The sequence below is a fragment of the Carassius auratus genome, chromosome 8 (assembly GCF_003368295.1).
Source record: "Carassius auratus strain Wakin chromosome 8, ASM336829v1, whole genome shotgun sequence".
Taxonomy (NCBI): domain Eukaryota; kingdom Metazoa; phylum Chordata; class Actinopteri; order Cypriniformes; family Cyprinidae; genus Carassius; species Carassius auratus.
Window position 1 is genome coordinate 7313650 of NC_039250.1, and position 18428 is coordinate 7332077.

At 35.6% G+C, this 18428-nt stretch overlaps 1 protein-coding gene across 3 annotated transcripts in view; it reads right to left on the reverse strand.

Moving 5' to 3' along the window:
• LOC113107148 (double C2-like domain-containing protein beta) overlaps positions 1 to 18428 on the reverse strand; it is a 37312-nt gene that overhangs the window by 3149 nt on the left and 15735 nt on the right. For all 3 annotated transcript variants that reach the window (XM_026269434.1, XM_026269435.1, XM_026269433.1), the window contains 6 exons: positions 16337 to 16446; positions 11600 to 11726; positions 11160 to 11216; positions 10280 to 10404; positions 2498 to 2579; positions 1204 to 1300 (listed from right to left, as the gene is read on the reverse strand). In XM_026269434.1, the coding sequence (XP_026125219.1) occupies positions 1204 to 1300; positions 2498 to 2579; positions 10280 to 10404; positions 11160 to 11216; positions 11600 to 11726; positions 16337 to 16446 (598 nt within the window). The remainder of the gene's footprint in view (positions 1 to 1203; positions 1301 to 2497; positions 2580 to 10279; positions 10405 to 11159; positions 11217 to 11599; positions 11727 to 16336; positions 16447 to 18428) is intronic.

An 18428-nucleotide genomic window follows, 5' to 3' on the forward strand; every position in this document is an offset into this window, starting at 1 on the left:
GGAATGAAAGAAAAAGAAAGGAAATAGACAGGGAGCGGGTGAAAGAAAGCGAGTTGGAAAGATCCAAGAAAAAGTTAAATAAATACCAAGCTTCATTGCACTTGTCAATCCGAGACCTGCGTCCTCGGTGTGCCTTCACGCCTGGATGTCTCTCACAAGCCTCCATTCATTCACATCCCTTCATGTCTTTACACTTCTGTTGATCCCCCCAATCCATTCCTCAGCCATCCCCGCTAAATCAGTAACACTGACATCAATTACTCTCACTGTCCCGATCGTTACAGAGCACTCGTGTCATTCAACCATAAATAAACAACAACAGCTTTTCTGTTCTAGTCTCTTCCTCGGTTTCTTTTCATTAAGGGACAGTTCAGCCAAAAATGAAAATTCTGTCATCATTTACTCACTCGCATGTCTTTCGAAATCTGTATGATCTTTTTTCTTCTGTGCAGCACAAAAGCAGTTACATATTTATAGCAGAATGTTCAAGCTGCTTTTCATTAAAAGTGAAGAGTGACCACAGCTGTCGAGCGACACTTTCAGCAATTAACGACTATTTTAGTATGGTTCACACTGGACTACTTTTTGGCCCTTTTTTTTTTCTTCTTTTTTTTGGAGCTTGACAGCACTGGAACCCTACCACTTTGCTAAACTACTCCTTTTGTGCTCCAAGGAAGGAATGGCATGAGAAAAAGCAAATGATGAGATCTTTGAATGGACTCCTATGTAAATCTCTTTTCTTATTCTGCACAGGAAATGAGATATGCAAGTTGTAACATTCACTTCTACAAGAACAAAGCATCAAAGCAGCACCAAAATACGTTGAGCTTTATCTGCAGCATCTGTGGCATGCTGACAATCATTTGAGTTGCCGCTCGGTTTGCATTTACGTGGGAAGTCTATGCAGCAAAGCTTTCTGCAGGAATGTTCAAATCAAGTCACTATCTTACTGTCAATGTGTATAACAGACATATTCTATTAATCAGTTTTTTGTCCTTGTACTTAATTTTGCTGCAAAGTTGTGTGCATACAGTATAAATACAGAATGTATAACTAAATATAGGAAAGGCACTAAACAACTGTTTTTTGTATAAATCAAGGTATTAAGAATTTAATTTTGAAACTGTGTGTACTTCATGATTAGTTAAATGCTTCGAACCAAAGACTTCAATGGAAATGCATATTATTGCTTTTAAAACTCACCTATGAAGTCATTGCTCATGCCTAGGTCGTAGTCCCAGACTGAGATCTCCAGGGTTTTTTTGGCTAGCTGATCAAGTGGGACTTCATAGGAAAACTCCTGAGTTCAAGACGACACACATGAGTTTTGGTAGAGGGACAAAACAACATCTATATTTATAATGAGTGGTCACCAGGTGTGGTCACATTCGACTTTGAGCATGCAAAATTACGAACAGCAGGATAGGCTATCACATTCTAGGGCTTCTGCTTTTAACCTGTTAACTGTCACCCGTCCGCTCTGTGGGACGCCTACATTTACTTCACTATATTACAATTAAATCTAATCTAATCTTGACAAACTATATATCATTGGAAAGGTCTAAGACTCCCAAATCTATATTTGATCAATGTTTTTTGTTAAAAATTATGTAGGAAAAGTAATAGATTAATTTATGACAAGAGTGCACTCTCAAAAATCTACATTATAACAGGAATTTTGACCTTTGTTAAAAAAACAAGACGACTTTGTTGCCTTTTTCTCTATCACTTTTTAGAAATCATCAGAAGCTATATATCACTTGAAAACATAAAATATCAAAATTCATCCTTTAAAACCCATTTTAAAATCAGACATTGCATTACCATGTAAATGGTACATCAATATCATGTTACAAAATGTTTTCATTCATGAATCATAAAAATTTAAGTTTGGATCGTGCACTACAAAGTCAATGTTCAAAAATATGAGTGACAGTTAAGGGGTTAAATAAATCATAACTTTTAAGTAACAACAATAATACAATAAAATGTGTCATATATACCACCTACAACACTTTCCCACAAATTGCAAATCAAGTTTTTATTCTTCACTTTGAGTTGAGATCAATCGGTGACTATAGAAATTCACAGGTCAAAGTTGATCAATCTTTGGTATGCAGCCAAGTATGAAAATTCTTCACTTGTGCCTGCGTTTCCGCTCGCCCACATTCACATGAATATGAATGGATCTGAACATAGCTGAAAGTCTAAAGGACTGGATGATTGTGGCAATATCCTTATTGTGACGCATTTCTCCCTGATTTTTTTTATTCAGATTTTTCCTTTAGATTAAAAAGTTATGCTTTTAAGGTCTATAGACTCATTTAAATGCCTTTTGTTTTCCATTGCATTTGTCTGTGTAAAAGACAATTTAGTGCAAGCTGACTTAATAAGAAAGGATTCAGTATCTTCAATTTTTTTTATTAATCGCGAGAGCCATAATCTCAATTAATTGTGGAGCTTCATGTGACCAACACCTTTAATAGGAATAGCTGACCTCGTTAAACTCCGGGTTTAGAGTCTTCTTCTTCACTGAGGTTTTGTACTTGGACTTTTTCCCCATATCAGGCCGCAAAACACTGATAAAGAGAAAGAGAAAGAGCCAGAAATGAATCATTGCTCTGCAGTGAGAATTTTATAACTTCTAAAACATCAAAACAAATCATTAGCCCGGTTAATGCTCACAAAACATCCACGGCACAATCAAGGCAGGAAAAAAAAGCACAGACAAGGGTGGAAGAGCTCATTTTAGAGCATGACGAATTCTAGAACGAGAATAGAGAGAGAGACCTTGTATAGTGAGCTGGCGATGGTGTTGTTCTGGGTGATTCATTCAATCTATTACAGACGGAGAGATGATAATCTCTAATTGAGGATGGATGGAATGAATGGATTGAGAGGGTGTTGGAGGACAGATGATGCATCCACAAGATCTGTGGCTCATGGAGTCGTCAGTGGATAACCAACCAGGAATCATTTATTATTCATGAGAGATCTCAACCTACACAACATGCTACAAGCAGAGAGATGGAGAGAGACGTGTGATATGTGAAGAAAAAAAAAAAAAAACGCATGGGGATATGATGCAGGAGACATATTGGCATCTACATGGATCCATGAGTTATGAAACCTGCTCCCAGTACCCGAAGCAGTTCCACAGCACACACTTTAATAACACTTAGAACAACATTAAATTCACTATGAATGAATCGTGCCGGTGTATATTTGCACAGGGCATCTGTGTTGTTGGAGGCTGATTAATTCAAATAATTTAACTAATCAAGTAACTGCAATTCAGAAACATAAATTAGCTCTTTAAAATGATGAACACACACATGACTAGACTGTAGGTCTGGATATATGCTGTTTTGGTGCATTTCTCTGTCATTTGATGAATATCTGCTGCTAGGATCAAAAGAAAATGATCATAGCATACAAAACGAACACAAGAATCTCTCAGATAAAATGAATTTAAATAATGCAACATTTCCTGGCAAATATCACTGCATTTTGTGAATAATATACATCAGAAAATATAATCATATATTACTGTATAGAAAATATATAATAATAATAATATTATATATAATAAATTGCATAAATCCAGCTGTTTTAATATATTACCAAATTTTATGAGTGACCCATTTGTTTAATTTTGAACTCAATTCATTAAATTTCAGTGATTCAACTGACTGAAACATTCAAAAACAAGAAACTATCCAACAAAATCCACAAACACGTCATTCTACTGATGACTGCCTCTCTAGTCTCGGGGAGTTCAACGCGGGATTCACAAAACCCTTGCTGCTGAAAGATGAATCAGTATCCTGTTTATTTGGGCCAGCTGCTCCACTGAATCACAACCTGTACGATAATTAATGGATGTTTATATTTTCTATCAAGTGTTTAAAATACAGAACTATTGAAATAGGCGTATCGTTTCTGACATGCACTGTACACGGTAGATCAATCCCAACAGACCGGGCCATCTGACCAATCAGAGCAGAGCAGGCTCACGGAAAGGAGGGGTTTAGAGAGACTGAATCTTTGAACTGCTTCAAACGAATTGTTTGAGAATAGCTGGAAAATAAGGTGGTATTAAATGCATATTTTGAAAAAAATGAAAGTGTCTTGATTCTGCATGCATGTAATCCTATTTTAGGAGTTTCCTAAAACAATATTAGGAACCGTAAAAATGGGATATAGGGACACTTTAAATGAGTTTCTTATAAGCTCATTTTTATTAAACTGGTGTATAAAAGAAATAACACACTTGCAATCACGCTGTCAGTTTCCATTTAATGTCAAGTAGATAATATTGACGGATTATCATTTAACAGCACAGTGTGTGTTTGGTGCAAAAAATGATTTACCACTGGATAATAACCACTGGACTAATGACACACTGTTGAAATTAATAGTAGATGCTTGAGTGCTGTTTCAATATAAAATCAGCCAATCTTTAGATATTAATTGACTGATTTGCTGGTACATGTCAGGATATTAATCAGAATATTAATGATGTTTTATTTCTGTGTGAAAAGCTTTATGTCACTGACAGGATGACTTTGCATTTCTAATGACTTTTTAATGTGATCCTATTAATTTTTTATTGACAAGTCCTGTAAAAAGTGTTGGATATTAATTGGACGTCATTTAAATTTGCAACACTTTTGGATGTGTTCCCCTACCCCAGGCCTAATGAATAGACAGGCGTGGGACATGGGACATGCTCCAGCTGTTTCCTTCATGTCTTCATGGAAAGTTGTGACAAAGACATCAACAGTTTGTCAGACCTTGAAAGAGTTACAGGGCAGATAAACTTGGTTTAAATAGCAAAACTGACTGATGCTAAGCATGCTAATATTAGATGCTATTAAATTAAGCATGAGGCACATAATGTCCTTCTCAAGAAGAGCTGCAAGAAATTTCATTCTTGATACTACAGGGTTCACTTCAGATCTAACCCTTAGGAGACAACTGTCATCATCTGGGTAATTAAAAGAATAACTGTCGTCCTGGAATAGCTGTCTACAATGACAACCGTCAGTCCTGAATGAAAGAAGAAATTTGTTATGGACAGAATATTTACGTGTTCAATGAGACAGTCTTGAGTATTGGAAATCATTGTGTAGCGAGGGCAAATTCTGATGAATAAGAATGACATTTTCAATATGTTAACTCCCAGTCTATTGGACTCTATTCTTACAGAGCAAGTTCAGTTCATAAGAGGCATGGTAAAACAAGAAGAAGAAAAGAAAAAAAAATCATTTTACATAATATTTACATATATTAAAGCTGAAGTGTGTCATTTGTAATTAGTGCAAGCAGCATAAAATTAGTATGTAATTATCATTCCTGTAGCTCAAACAGTAGCAAGACTGAAGGTCATGAGTTTGATTCCAAGGGCAAATGCATGAACTTAGAAGTACACCATGAAAGCAATGTTTTCAATGTAAAGGTAATCTCTGTCCCTAGTGTCATCAACTGAAAATGTGTATGTGTGCCAACATCCCTTCTATATTATGCAAAATTCATTATGTCCAAATACACAAGATACTAGCTAAAAAATTCATGAATAGCCTACTGCTACCACCCAGAGTCACAAATATCCAATAGACACTTTACTTTCCAATGAGGCCACGAGAGAGTCATCACACGGCAATGCTGAAATCTAGTGTGCTGTAGGATGTAGTACGTCCGGACTGAATTACAACATATATATACTTAAAACGAAAATGTACAGTACTATTCAAAGCTTTGTTTATTGTAACAGTTTAATAATATTTTATGAAAGTCTCATAAGCTCACCAAGGCTGCATTTATTCAGTCTAAATAAAACAGTAATATAAAGTAACTTTTTTATTTTAATACATTTTAAAATGTTATTTATTCCTGTGATGGCAAAAAAAATTTTTTTAGCATAATTCTTGAGTGTGACATGATCCTTTTGAAATCATTCTGAAATGCGGATTTGCTGCTCGAGAACATTTCAACTTATTATCAATGTTGAAAATAGTTGTGCTGCTTAAGATTTTTAAGGAAACTGATATTTTTATATAGTTTTGATGAATATGTTCAAAAGATTTATCTGAATTTTTTTTTGTCTTAGTTTTGATCAATTTAGTGCATAAAAAGAGTAATATATTTAAATATATTTTAATAAATTAACTTAAATTGAAAAAAAAACAGTACTGTACTTCATTAATGTTTGCTCAACAAATGAAGTAAATATGCCATAATGACTGTTTTCCTAAATACTTCTATTCCATCTTCCATTGATAAGTCAAACTGACAGTCCTGTCTCTAACTCACGCCACTGCGTCAACCTGCTGTAGTTGACTCTGCACTGAGACTGGAGAAAGTATTTTAACATCAAGAAAATGACACACTTCAACTTTAATGTGCACCTGCATCCATGTATATGTGAATTAGTCACTAATTACATTTTGACTTAATTGTTTCTGCAATTAGTGAAAAATGCACATTCAAGAAATCGGTGCACGATGCCAAGCGTCTGAATAAACATTTGAATGTGAGCCTAAATGTCTCGCCGTTGAAACAAGTTCAGATGAAAGCAGAACTATTGAAATTGTGTCCCATGTAATGACATTAATTAGAGCATGTGCAATAATATCTGCATTCCCTTGTCTGTTCTAATTATGTGGTGATGCCGAGGGCCAGATGAAAATAGAGCTGAACTCTACAAGGTCTCATTCATAATCATTACATACACACACAATCTGAAAAGTGGGGGCACATCTAAATCTCATCAGCCTCTTAATACACATTAGAAATATCATTAGTTTTAAATGCTTAGTTTCCACAGACACACTCATGCGAGAAAGTACTTGAAAGCATAAAACTAAAACTTTCCAGACAAGGCATTGTTGTGACAGATATGATATGAATATAGAAAAATGCGTACGTTTGTCAAAGAAGGCTTTTCTTCTCTGCTGTTGTTCATGTCTTCGCTCCTCAGGAAGTTTACTTTCTGTCAGCGACTCAGCACAACTGTGCCAGGCGTACTTGAATCATGAATATTAATTATTTTGTGATGTTCTGATTTGCTAAAAAGCAGACATTTAATGCTGGCCTCAACTGGATTACCGTTTATCATGTGCGTGTTTGTTCACTATAAAAGCAACTGATTGACAGAGGCGTCTGCAACATTAAATCAGAACTGACTTGATTTTACTTTCTTAATATACATTCCTCCTCCTATTCTTTTTATTTTCGAAATAAAAAAAAACATATTTCCTTTGTGGCTAATTTCACCAAATTAATGATATATATATATATATATATATATATATATATATATATATATATATATATATATATATATATATAAATTTTTTTTTCAATTCAAGGTTTCAATTTAATTTTCAGTTTTAGTTAACTATAGTACTAAATGATGAAAGTGTTTTTCTTTCTTTCTCATTGAATATACTGTTTAGCTAGTAAATGCATCAAATGTTGGAAGTAATATGGTTCACAAATGTGGCCCATCAACTTTTAAATCATTAATTTAGCCTTTTTATCTTTGCAACCCAGGAAAACAAATCTCTTTAAAGCGTAACAGTTATCAGATAATCTGAATTTCGAAGTGTTTACCTCCGCATGCACATAATCTCCTCTGGAGATAATTAACTAATCACTGATTGCTCTAAAAATAACTTTATTGAACGGAAAGGCTATGTCTACAAATTATTTGCTTGGTTAATCACATTTGAGATGTTTCGAACACAGCTGATGTGTCGATTCCTTTCCTGAATTTCTCTGAAAATGCCTGTAGCCTTGCCCTAGCACATTGATTAAATGGATTTCCTTCTGGCAACCTGGATATGGTGATTACATTCACATACAGGAGAGAAGAGATAGAGAGTTGTGGGTAAGCTTCCCTGCCTAAGCTTCTTTGGTTAAAACCAGACACTGTGTGTTGCCCGAGAAAAACATCTCAGAAAAAAAAAAAAAAAAAACACGTGAAAGTCACTAGCTGCCCTTCTCTAAATATAGAGATTTAGTTTCTCCTTCCCCCTATGGAAAGACTACAGTATTGATTGACCCCCAGTTTCCCTCTACAGTTAATCTCTACTTGTGTCCAGTGTCATGTTCCCTCTATTACAGTCTAAGCCAGTCTGGCACTCAACAATAACAATGGTCCGCTGACCCGGGGCCAATGTGGGAGAGTTAGAAGCTGACCGACACAAATGGAATTTTGACAAAATTAAGTGAAATACTTGACTGAGAAGCGTCTGTTAGAATGGATTAAAATGTCAAACTAATTTATATCCCATCATTTTCAAACAAATGAGTTTAAAATTATTTACATGGTTTAATGGTAAAATTTCTAGATATTATTTCAAACTGAAATATTATTATTTTTATTTTTGGAGGAATGATAATTGATTTTGATAAAGTAAATTGTTTCAAATATAAATAAAGAAAAATCAGCCACAAAAAATGTATATAAACATGCTGTCATGGAGTTTATCCATTGAATTATAGCTGTATCATTTGTTATATTGTTGTTGTAATTGTTTTTCATAAAAAAAATAAACATTTCAAAATAGAAACATAAAATAGAAATACAAAAAAGAATTAATAAAATTAAATTGGAAAATTCATAGGACATGAAAAAAAATACAAATATTTACTCTTCTTTGTTGAGTCTTACTATTTAGCCCTTTTTCAAAATTGATATATAAATTAATATTTGAATGTAAATAATTTACATTAGCTAATTGGTGACACTGAAAACACTGGGCTTTTTACATTATTGGTGTATTCCAATTATGTCGCTTCATTTTATTTTTTAGAATCCATTAAATTATTAAAAATAAAGCCTTTATTGCTATTAAAAAGACACGAGTGACTGATGCAGAAAATCCAGTCTAATAAAATGAGTTTACTGCTTCAATAAATTCCAGCTAAATCCAGCCATAACTGGAATCAACCTCAGCGGACAAAAAGCCAAATAACATCTGGTCCAGCGGTCACAATGCAGAAACAATCCCAGCATCCAAACAAGCCATGCTGTCATACATGTCACGAGAGATGGAGCCAAAATTTCCACCTTATCCTAAACTATATTGACAAGTCTAGTCCTAAACAAGCGCTAAAGCAGCTGTCACACACACATGCGCACGCACACTCCCAGCAGTCTATCCCGCTGTATAAAAGCAGTCCACTCTCTAACAATAGATTTCCACTGCTCCAGTGAGGCCATCAGTGCCTGTAACTGGCACGATAAACAAGGAAATCCTATCTCCTCGGAGCAGATAGCGGAAAAAAAACTCCTCTGCATCACACAACACATCAAAATACATTCACGATAAGAATGAACAGGACCCCATCTACAGAGAGAGAGAGTGGTCCGAGATTTATGCATGCTTTTTCAGACTTGAGCGGAGAGAGAGAGAGCGAGGAATGGATACTGTTGAGAAGAAGAGGTATGGCAAATGATAAAAGAACATGTGATGGGAAACCGCGGGCGGCAAACTGAAGCTGAGAGAACAAGGTTAAAAAAAAACAACAAGTTTTTTCTGACTTTCCGCTTGCCATCTCTATGCCCCAATAATTCTCTATGCCTCTAAATAAAATCTCCTCATGTCTTATTGTGTGGGTGGGCTTTGAATTACTCTTCGCAAGAACCCACAGGGGGATAAATTATGATCAACCGGAGGTGCAGAGAGAAATAAATCACCTTGAAATGAAATCCATGATGCTAACTAGGAGGAGGGCAAAGCCAATGAATTGAGTCATATTGCAATAACATGTACTTATGTTTGCATAATGTGGTGCTATGCAATGATTCAAGAGAGGACAAACTAAATTATGCGTGTTAAAACGTGTTTTTTTATCATAATAAATGTGAAAATTAAATAAAATCTGTGAAAATGATAATCATGCCCACCATCGACTCAAATGCCCTGGGGATTGTACTCGTCTGCTAATAAGCTTTAACTCTATTTGAACAACATCGGTGCTTTGAGGTACTGATTACAACATTAGATCCACTCGTGTGGGGTAGAAGTCTCCATAAATCACACAAAACCTCATCTCAAACTTCTAAAAAACTTTTTGGGATCTGTTTTTTTCTGCTTCTGCAATGCCAAAAACTCTTGATTTGGCATGAATAGGCGTTTGGACTAGAAGCTTCCATGTTTTTTTTTTGGCTTGGAGGATACTGGACATGTGACCCCCACCCACCTCTTTATCAATTCCAGCAACTTTTTTCAATGTTCAGTCTTAAAAAAATGCACCAGAGACTCACATTTTGACAAAAGGGTCTGAGTAGCCATTCGAATCCATGGCGGCCAGGTGAGCACAGCGAATAATTCCCACAATCAGAGAACTCTTCTCTGTGACGTACATCAGAGAGACCAGGATACGGCCACGCTAGAGAAACAGAGAAAGACGGACAGGCTTGGTTCCACTGATCAATATTCAGACCATCAATAATACATTAAACAATATGTCAGTAGGGTACAACCAGGCTATACATCCCCTTAGGAACAACATGACTGTTTTTGTAGTTCTTTATTGTATACAAATGGAATAATAAAATTTGCATAAATTTTTTTTCATTTTATATATATATATCAAATATTCTTACTGTAATTTTGTCAAATAAATACAACCTGTACTGAGCTTAAGAATCTTTTGAAAGATGTGAGTATATACTTGAAACTCCTTGAGCAAAGGATGTTTTGCTGTTCATTTAATATATTTCAGAATTTCAAAACATATTAGCTAAAATTAAAGAAATACTTAAAGTTAGAGAACATCATATACAACATAGCACAGGCAAAAATGATAAGACTTGTCTCAAAATGTTTACGATAATTTTAGAGATTTTCGTTAGTGACATCCTATAAAAAGTTTAAAATTTATTTTAAATACAATTACCTTATAATCAGCTACTGAATATGATAACCTTATTGACCAGGACAGTTTATCAGTCCAAAGTGAAAAAGTGTTCAGGATAGTGCTTTTTTTATTGTTAATAGGCGTTTTGAGATGTAAGGTCCTTTTATCATGGGGGCTTTGTCCTCGTTGTGCTCTCAACGTGAGTATTCTACAGTCAGGGCAGTTTCAGAGTAAACAGCGAGTTTGAAGAGGTCTCAAGTATATGGAAAGTATCGGATCTTTACCTCCTCTTCTGCAACAGAAGCCCCAGGATCCACTGCCTGGCTGTTACCCTCCCGGGTCTGTAAGACCATAGAAAGGTTATTAATAATACAGCAAATGCCCAAACATTAAATTATGCATAGTACAAATTCCAATGGACACATGGCCACAATGACACACACATATACACGCTTGCATTTGTGGTTTGCGGGGACTCTTCATAGGTGTAATGGTTTTATATACTGTGCAAAATGTATTTTCTATTACCAAACACCTAAACCTATCGCTTACAGAAAACTACTGGCAATTTTTTTTATTTCATAAAACAAAGTTTTGTATGTTTTAACCCTTGTTTTACAGTGACAAATGAAGTGTCCTTATAAACCATGTTTATATTGTAGTACCCATGTCATTATACACATTTGTGTCCTCATAAACCATATATAGCAGTACACACACACACCTGTGCAATTCTCTCGAGGCCCATGTTGTATTTCTTGCTCTCTCCCTCCTTGAGTTTCTTGAGGGCCACCCTGACTTCCCCAATGAACTCATTCCGTCCTAAACGATCCATATCACACACACACATCCTGCAAGACAGAGAGAAAGATGGCACTCAAAATACTTCAGCTCAATTCTCAAGACAGAACGTGTTAAGCGTGTTGCACGCACAGCCAAAGAAAGAATACATCAAGAGAGGCTGAGGCTCTGAGCTGAGAAGTAGGTGGTATTGACTAGAGGTTAGTTATGATATTGTTTTTGACCATTTCATTTGTGCTGATAAAAGCTTTTGGAACCATCAGATATAGGGAAATATTAACACTTTTTAAAAATGTTTTCCTGTTAAAAAAAAAACCTCTGTGAGCACCCAAATATTACTAAAATCAGATTGTTGACATTTGCAATATGAATTAATCATAATGATTTAAAAGACATGGTTATGGCAAAAATCACCATTGACAATAAAAAAGTGAACATCTTTTATAACGTCTTTTTGGATGCACATGTACAAACAAAAAACAGTGCTGACAGTCCAGCCTGAGATGAATTAATAGTTCATAAGAGTCTCTTTGATTCATTTGAATTGACACTTCTGAGCCAGTTCTTTTAATAAACAAATCCACTTTAATGAGTCACCATAACTGAAGAGTAATTTTTTGAATCATTTAAAAGAACATATATCATTCAATTCATAATTTGATTCATTTATTCAAGACACTGGGAAAATGAACACTTATGTTAGTTTTTTGCACCGTTTACTTCATCCTGTTCAACAGCACCTTTATACGAACCTGAATATGACTAAAACCACTTAGAAATATCAGTCACAAAATTAATTCAGGTTAAAATGACTTCTGAAATTAAACTGAGCCAATCTGAAAATTTAGATTACTGTATAAAAAGTGTCACACTATTCATTTTGAAGCATTTCACGCATCACTATTTAGTGGCAGAGCTACTAAATTTAAAGTGTCATGACAAAATAAATGATACTCTATGCAAGTTGATAATTTACAATCTAAATGAATGATAATGATTTAAAAGTAATGGTTCATGAAAATAATAAGTCTCTTGTCTTGTCTTGTCTTGCTGGATGCACATGTAAAAACAAATAAACAGAAAACTGAAGTCTGATTCATGAACAAATAATTCATAAGAGTCTAGTTGATTAATTATATTTGACTACTGAATTGACACTTCTGAGCCAGTTCTTTTAATAAATGAGTCAACTTTAATGAGTCAAAAGACAACTGCAAAGTAATATTTTTGAATCATTCAAACAAATAATTCACTGAATCTGCCAGAATGCATACTGAATTAACATCTGACTCACTGAACCGCATCATAAATCTCATTCATGTCTGACTTGAAACGATCCTCTTTCACAGTGTTTGTGTCCCTAATCCTCTATGGATGACATTATGAAATATGATGAGAGACTTAAATCAGAATAATTGGTTGCTCAGCTGCATAAAGGTAAAGTAACAAATTGCAAGTTAAAGTTCAGTTTTTTTTATAATAATATTGGTAGCACTTTATTTTACAGTCCTGTTCCTCATGTACTGTACATACTATGTACTTATTATAGTAATTACAATAACTATGTAATAACTAGGTACTAACCCTGAACCTACCCCTAAACCTAACCTTACCCCATGTAGTTACCTTGTATTACCAGAACTTTCTTAGATAAATACACTGTAAGTACACTATAAGTACATGTTAGTACACGTACTGTAAAATAAAGTTCAACCATAATATTTATATTTTAATATATTATAGATGAATACAAATTAAAATATTATAAATATGCCATATACTTTTTTTATCAATACAGCAATTTTAAAAATTATGGGTTAATTTACTTTTTTCCCAACTAAGTTATTGGAACCTGCAAATCCTTTTATCGGTCAATCTCTAGTATTGACTCTGAGAAAGAGGGAGATTAAGGGAACAAAACAACAACAGCAACCAGAATGAGAAAAGAGGAATTTAAGCAAAGTGCCCAATGTAAGAAAAGACAGATGGTTTTTACGTCAGCGACACATGAGTAATGAATATACAAACCAGGATGAGGAGACAGTAATGCGGGTGTCAAAGAGCGAGAGTGCGAGAGGCTGCACGTAAGCAGATGACACTGACATCATGATACAGTTGGCTTCTCACTTCCGTCTAGGGCTCGATTAGTCATTCCTTCCAGCCAGGTGCATGCTCACATAAACTTACTGTATGCACTGCACACACACTCCTGTGGAGGTGGATAACAGGTGCTCTCCACTTCCTGTAACCTGTCCTGGGAACCGTTCTTCCTGAAGCTGCTATTTAATACTCGTGGGGTTGAGCTTTCCTTGTTATTGTCAGTCACAGTGATTATGTTGAGAGTTTGCATGCATATGGATGTCACTGGCATGCAGGACATCTGAAAGACAGGTACTATTCAGTGTCTATTCAGTACTGAACTGTGATGTCCAGTGATGTCCAGACCCACCCAGAACCATAGTATTTCACAAAAAAATCTCCATATTTCTCAATTTCTGCAGAATTTGACCGCTCAATATTTAGATTTGGATGGATGGATAGCTAGAATGACAGAAAGATGGAAAGATTGACCTATAGGACGATGGATGGATGGAAGCATAGATAGATGGACCAACAGAGTGATGGATAGATAGACCAGACGAACGATGGAGGGATGGACGTATAGCTAGAATGATGGATAAATTGACCAACAGAATGATGGATGAATGGATGGATGGATGGATGGACAGATTGACCAATAGATTGATGGATGGATTGTTGGTTTGATAGCTATAACAATAGATGATTAGCTAGAATGACAGAATGATGGTTAGATTGACTGATAGAAAAATGGATGGACAGATGGATGGATGGAAAGAATGATGGATGGATAGCTAGAATTATAAAATTAAGGAATAGATTGACCAATAGAATGATAGATGGACAGATGGATGATGGAAAAAATTGATGGATAGACTGACCAATAGAATTATGGATGGATGAATGGATTGATAGACAGATAGAATGATGAATAGCTAGAATGATGGATAGACTGATGAATGGATGGATAAAAGGATAAATTGAATCAGAAAATTTACCTTTTTTTTTTACTATGATAAATTGAATTTCTTCACCAACATTGTCTAAAATTTTAAAAGTTGTCAAAATCCCTCTCCACAACTGTATATTAAACATCAAACTTCTGATTGGCTGTAATCGCTGCAACATACATTTTCACTCTAGTGAGGGTAAAAAAAAAACGAGGCTGTAAAGTGTCAGGTCTTGTTAGGGCACAGAGTCGGGGTGTTTTTATAATCTGGCACAAATCTGTCAGCTAGGCTCCTAAAAGACCACTCAACTCACACTGCCTACAAATAAACAATGAACACACATACTGTACGCCTCAGTGACATCCACTACGATGGCGACGCCAGTAATAGCATAGGATGCTTTACTATAGTGGCACAATAGCACTATTGATAAGGCAGCCATTCTTCAGAAAATGTTCACTGCCAATAGCCTGCCAGCAGCATTGTTCTCATGTGGAAATTACATTCACATGACAGAAGATAAGCTGACGATAGATAAGCAGTTTATTGACAAAGGGCCATATGGGGAAGGAAATATAGTAAATATGAAACTACTATTTGCTCTGCATTAACACCTCCAAAATCTTGCATAAAATATTAATTCCTCACGCATCACCCTTCACTGAACAACTGCAGCCGGATTTGAGATCGGCCAGCTGTCACAGCCCAGACACGGTCACCGTGACAAGGTGCTGACGCTGCCCATGGTGACACTCCATCTACGCCCTGGGCTCCGACAACCTGCTCTTCAGGATGATGGTCACAGAGCGTAACAGAGCAGAAAGAATCATCGAATCAAATGCTTCCTTTGGGATTCAAAAGTGGCGAGAATCCATGTTCACCACAAGAAGCAGATCAGCACATGTCACTTTTGGCACAATGTATGCATCTAATTGTTTTTTTTTTTCTTATCTACAAGAAGTCTCTGTTAAAAAAAATCACAATTTCCACAAATATCTCAGCATACTGCAGAAGCAAAAATCTGTGGACTGAAGTACTGAGGTAAATCGGGGTTGAGTTAAAAACCCTTTCAGCATGAAACTTGATTTTTTTTTTAACGGTATCAACCAAAAAGTGGAACAAGTAAAGCAAGCAGCTTCGCTCTCTCTTTATCTCTGTCTCTCTCTCTCATCCCGCGAGAGCTCCTGCTAGGTTTGTTTCCCAGCTGTGGATCACAAGGGTTTCTACTACATTTCTAGAGAAATTGCCCCCATCTCGTTCTGTCCTCTTGAGTTTTATTGCTCAAATTGTAGCATACCTCTACACAGAAGGTTAAACCCAAGTGGGGGTATTACCTTAAGGCTATTGTGTGTTATTTCACCACAGAGACGTCCACTACATGCTGTCGAAGACACACACACATACACACAATGTGCTCTGAGTGACACTGTGCTTCTGAGTTTATTTGACCTCAAAGTAATGAAATTCACACATGTAGTTCACACATGATATCATTGTCATTAATAAGTCGAACGGAGAAACTCATGGGATTTGACAGAGAACCATATGTTCAAAGGTGAATTGGAAGTTCAAGTAGAGCCAAAAATACTTGAAGCTGGTGTGAATCATGGGAAACAGAGGTAGTACAGTACCTGAGGGTTTTGGTGGTCATGTCAGCAGCCGTGATGCCATGATAGATGAGTGTTTCATTCCACACTGGATTCAGCGTGTTCTTTAAAGTCTTAGTGCGCAATTTATTTGCCTGAAAAAGAGAGGAAGAGTGTATTGAGATTGATAATGAATTTAATTTATACACACACTGGATAAAGACAAAGCTGCTCCTGTACAATTTCTGCTGGCTTCGCAACAGCTGTGCACGCACACAAATTTGTTCTCACCATCAGTCTAATGGTGATGAACCCAGATTATTGTAAATCAGGGAGCGCATGCTTCAGTTAGTCATTCGCACAAGACACACCCAAACCATCATCGCAAAACCTTTCCTATCTTACTTTACTCTCTGAAAAACACTCTCTAAAGATCACTTGCCCCTGAGCACATACAGCAATATTTTCTGCGTTTTGTTGCAGACTGAGCTGTATTTGACATCATTTTTATGACTCTGAAAGTAACAACTGAAGTAAGATTTATTGTGGGGTAGCTAGTGAATTTGTATTATTAATTGTATTATCTATTGTGTATATATATATATATATATATATATATTAGGGGTGTAACGGTTCACAAAATTAACGGTTCGGTTCGGTTCGATACACTGATGTCACGGTTCGGTTCGGTACGGTTCGGTACGTTTTAGATACAGCAAAAAGAAAAAATTGGCAGATAAATTTCCTTGATTTTTATTTAAATGTTTTATTTATTAAAACTAACAAAGTATGTGTTTTTTTTGTTTTTGTTTTTTACATTGAACAATGATGGAGCTATTCTTTACCCATCTTCTATGGTGTTTTCTAAGCAGCATACTGTATAAAACAAAAATAGCTCCTTATAAATTTTTTTTACAAATTAAATGTAATATTGTTGTAGTAGTTATGAACAAATACAAAGATGTAACTCTTTTTATATTGAACTCTATAACTCTTTATATTGAGTGTGTTTTTACTCAGTTGGTTCTCTATTTGGGCTTATGTTTTTTGGAACAAAGCAGGAATTACGGTCTGGCTGAAATGGGCTCGTGAAGGAATATTGTAATGGGGCTCAATTACATTAAGCATGTTCTTAAAACCTGCGTTTTCCACTACAGAGTAAGGTCTCATATCCGCGGCTATAACGTAAATGCACCATTCGCTGCGGTGATGTCCGTATACGGAGCCCAGGACGTCACCTGTAGGAGAAAAAAAAGGAATCCGTGGCGACGGTTTTGCAATCCGTCCCCTCAGTTTATAAACCGTACTCTCGAATTCATAAACTGTTCACTCGATTTAACAAATCGTGCCCACGAATTTCCAATCCGTGCACTCAGATTTTGTAAACCGTACCCTCGGTTTTTGAATCAAACTCCTACGTGTTAACATACAGTTTTATTGAATATTATTATGTGGAATAGGTTTACAGCAAAGTGTCTTAAGTGATTCTCTATCAAGTGTAGTACGAGGTGGAATACAAAGATTTAATAAGAAAGATGCGCATTAAAATCTTGTTCAATTGCTGATAATCTATAATAGCACTTGATTATTATTGTGCAATAAACCTGGCATTGTGACTGACTCTGGAGTAATTTTTTCCTCTTTTGTAAGTTATTTTGGATAAAAGATTCTTATGCATAACCTGTTTAATAATATATAATAATGATACAAATAAAAATAAAGTTATTTTTTATAATTTTAATTTGTAGGCTAAATAAATGAGTACAAGACAGTAAAAATGTTTGTCATAAAATAATTTGTGAATTGCTTTATTTTTAAATAACCTTTGACAGTTTTGGAAATGCTTGTGTACAATTCTTTCTTAACATGAAGACTTATTTTTGTGATTTTATTATACTAAGCTCCACCCACCTCACCCCACCTGCCGGAGTTAGATGCATGTTTCACTGTTAAGTGTAAAATGCGTGTCAGTTTTCAAATCCGAGGGAACGGATTGCGAAAGCGTGCGCACGGATTATGAATTCGTGGGTACGGATTCAAAAACCGAGGGTACGGTTTACACAATCTGAGCGCACGCATTGGGAATTCGTGGGCACGGTTTGTTAATCCGTGGGTACGATTTGTTAAACCGAGTGAA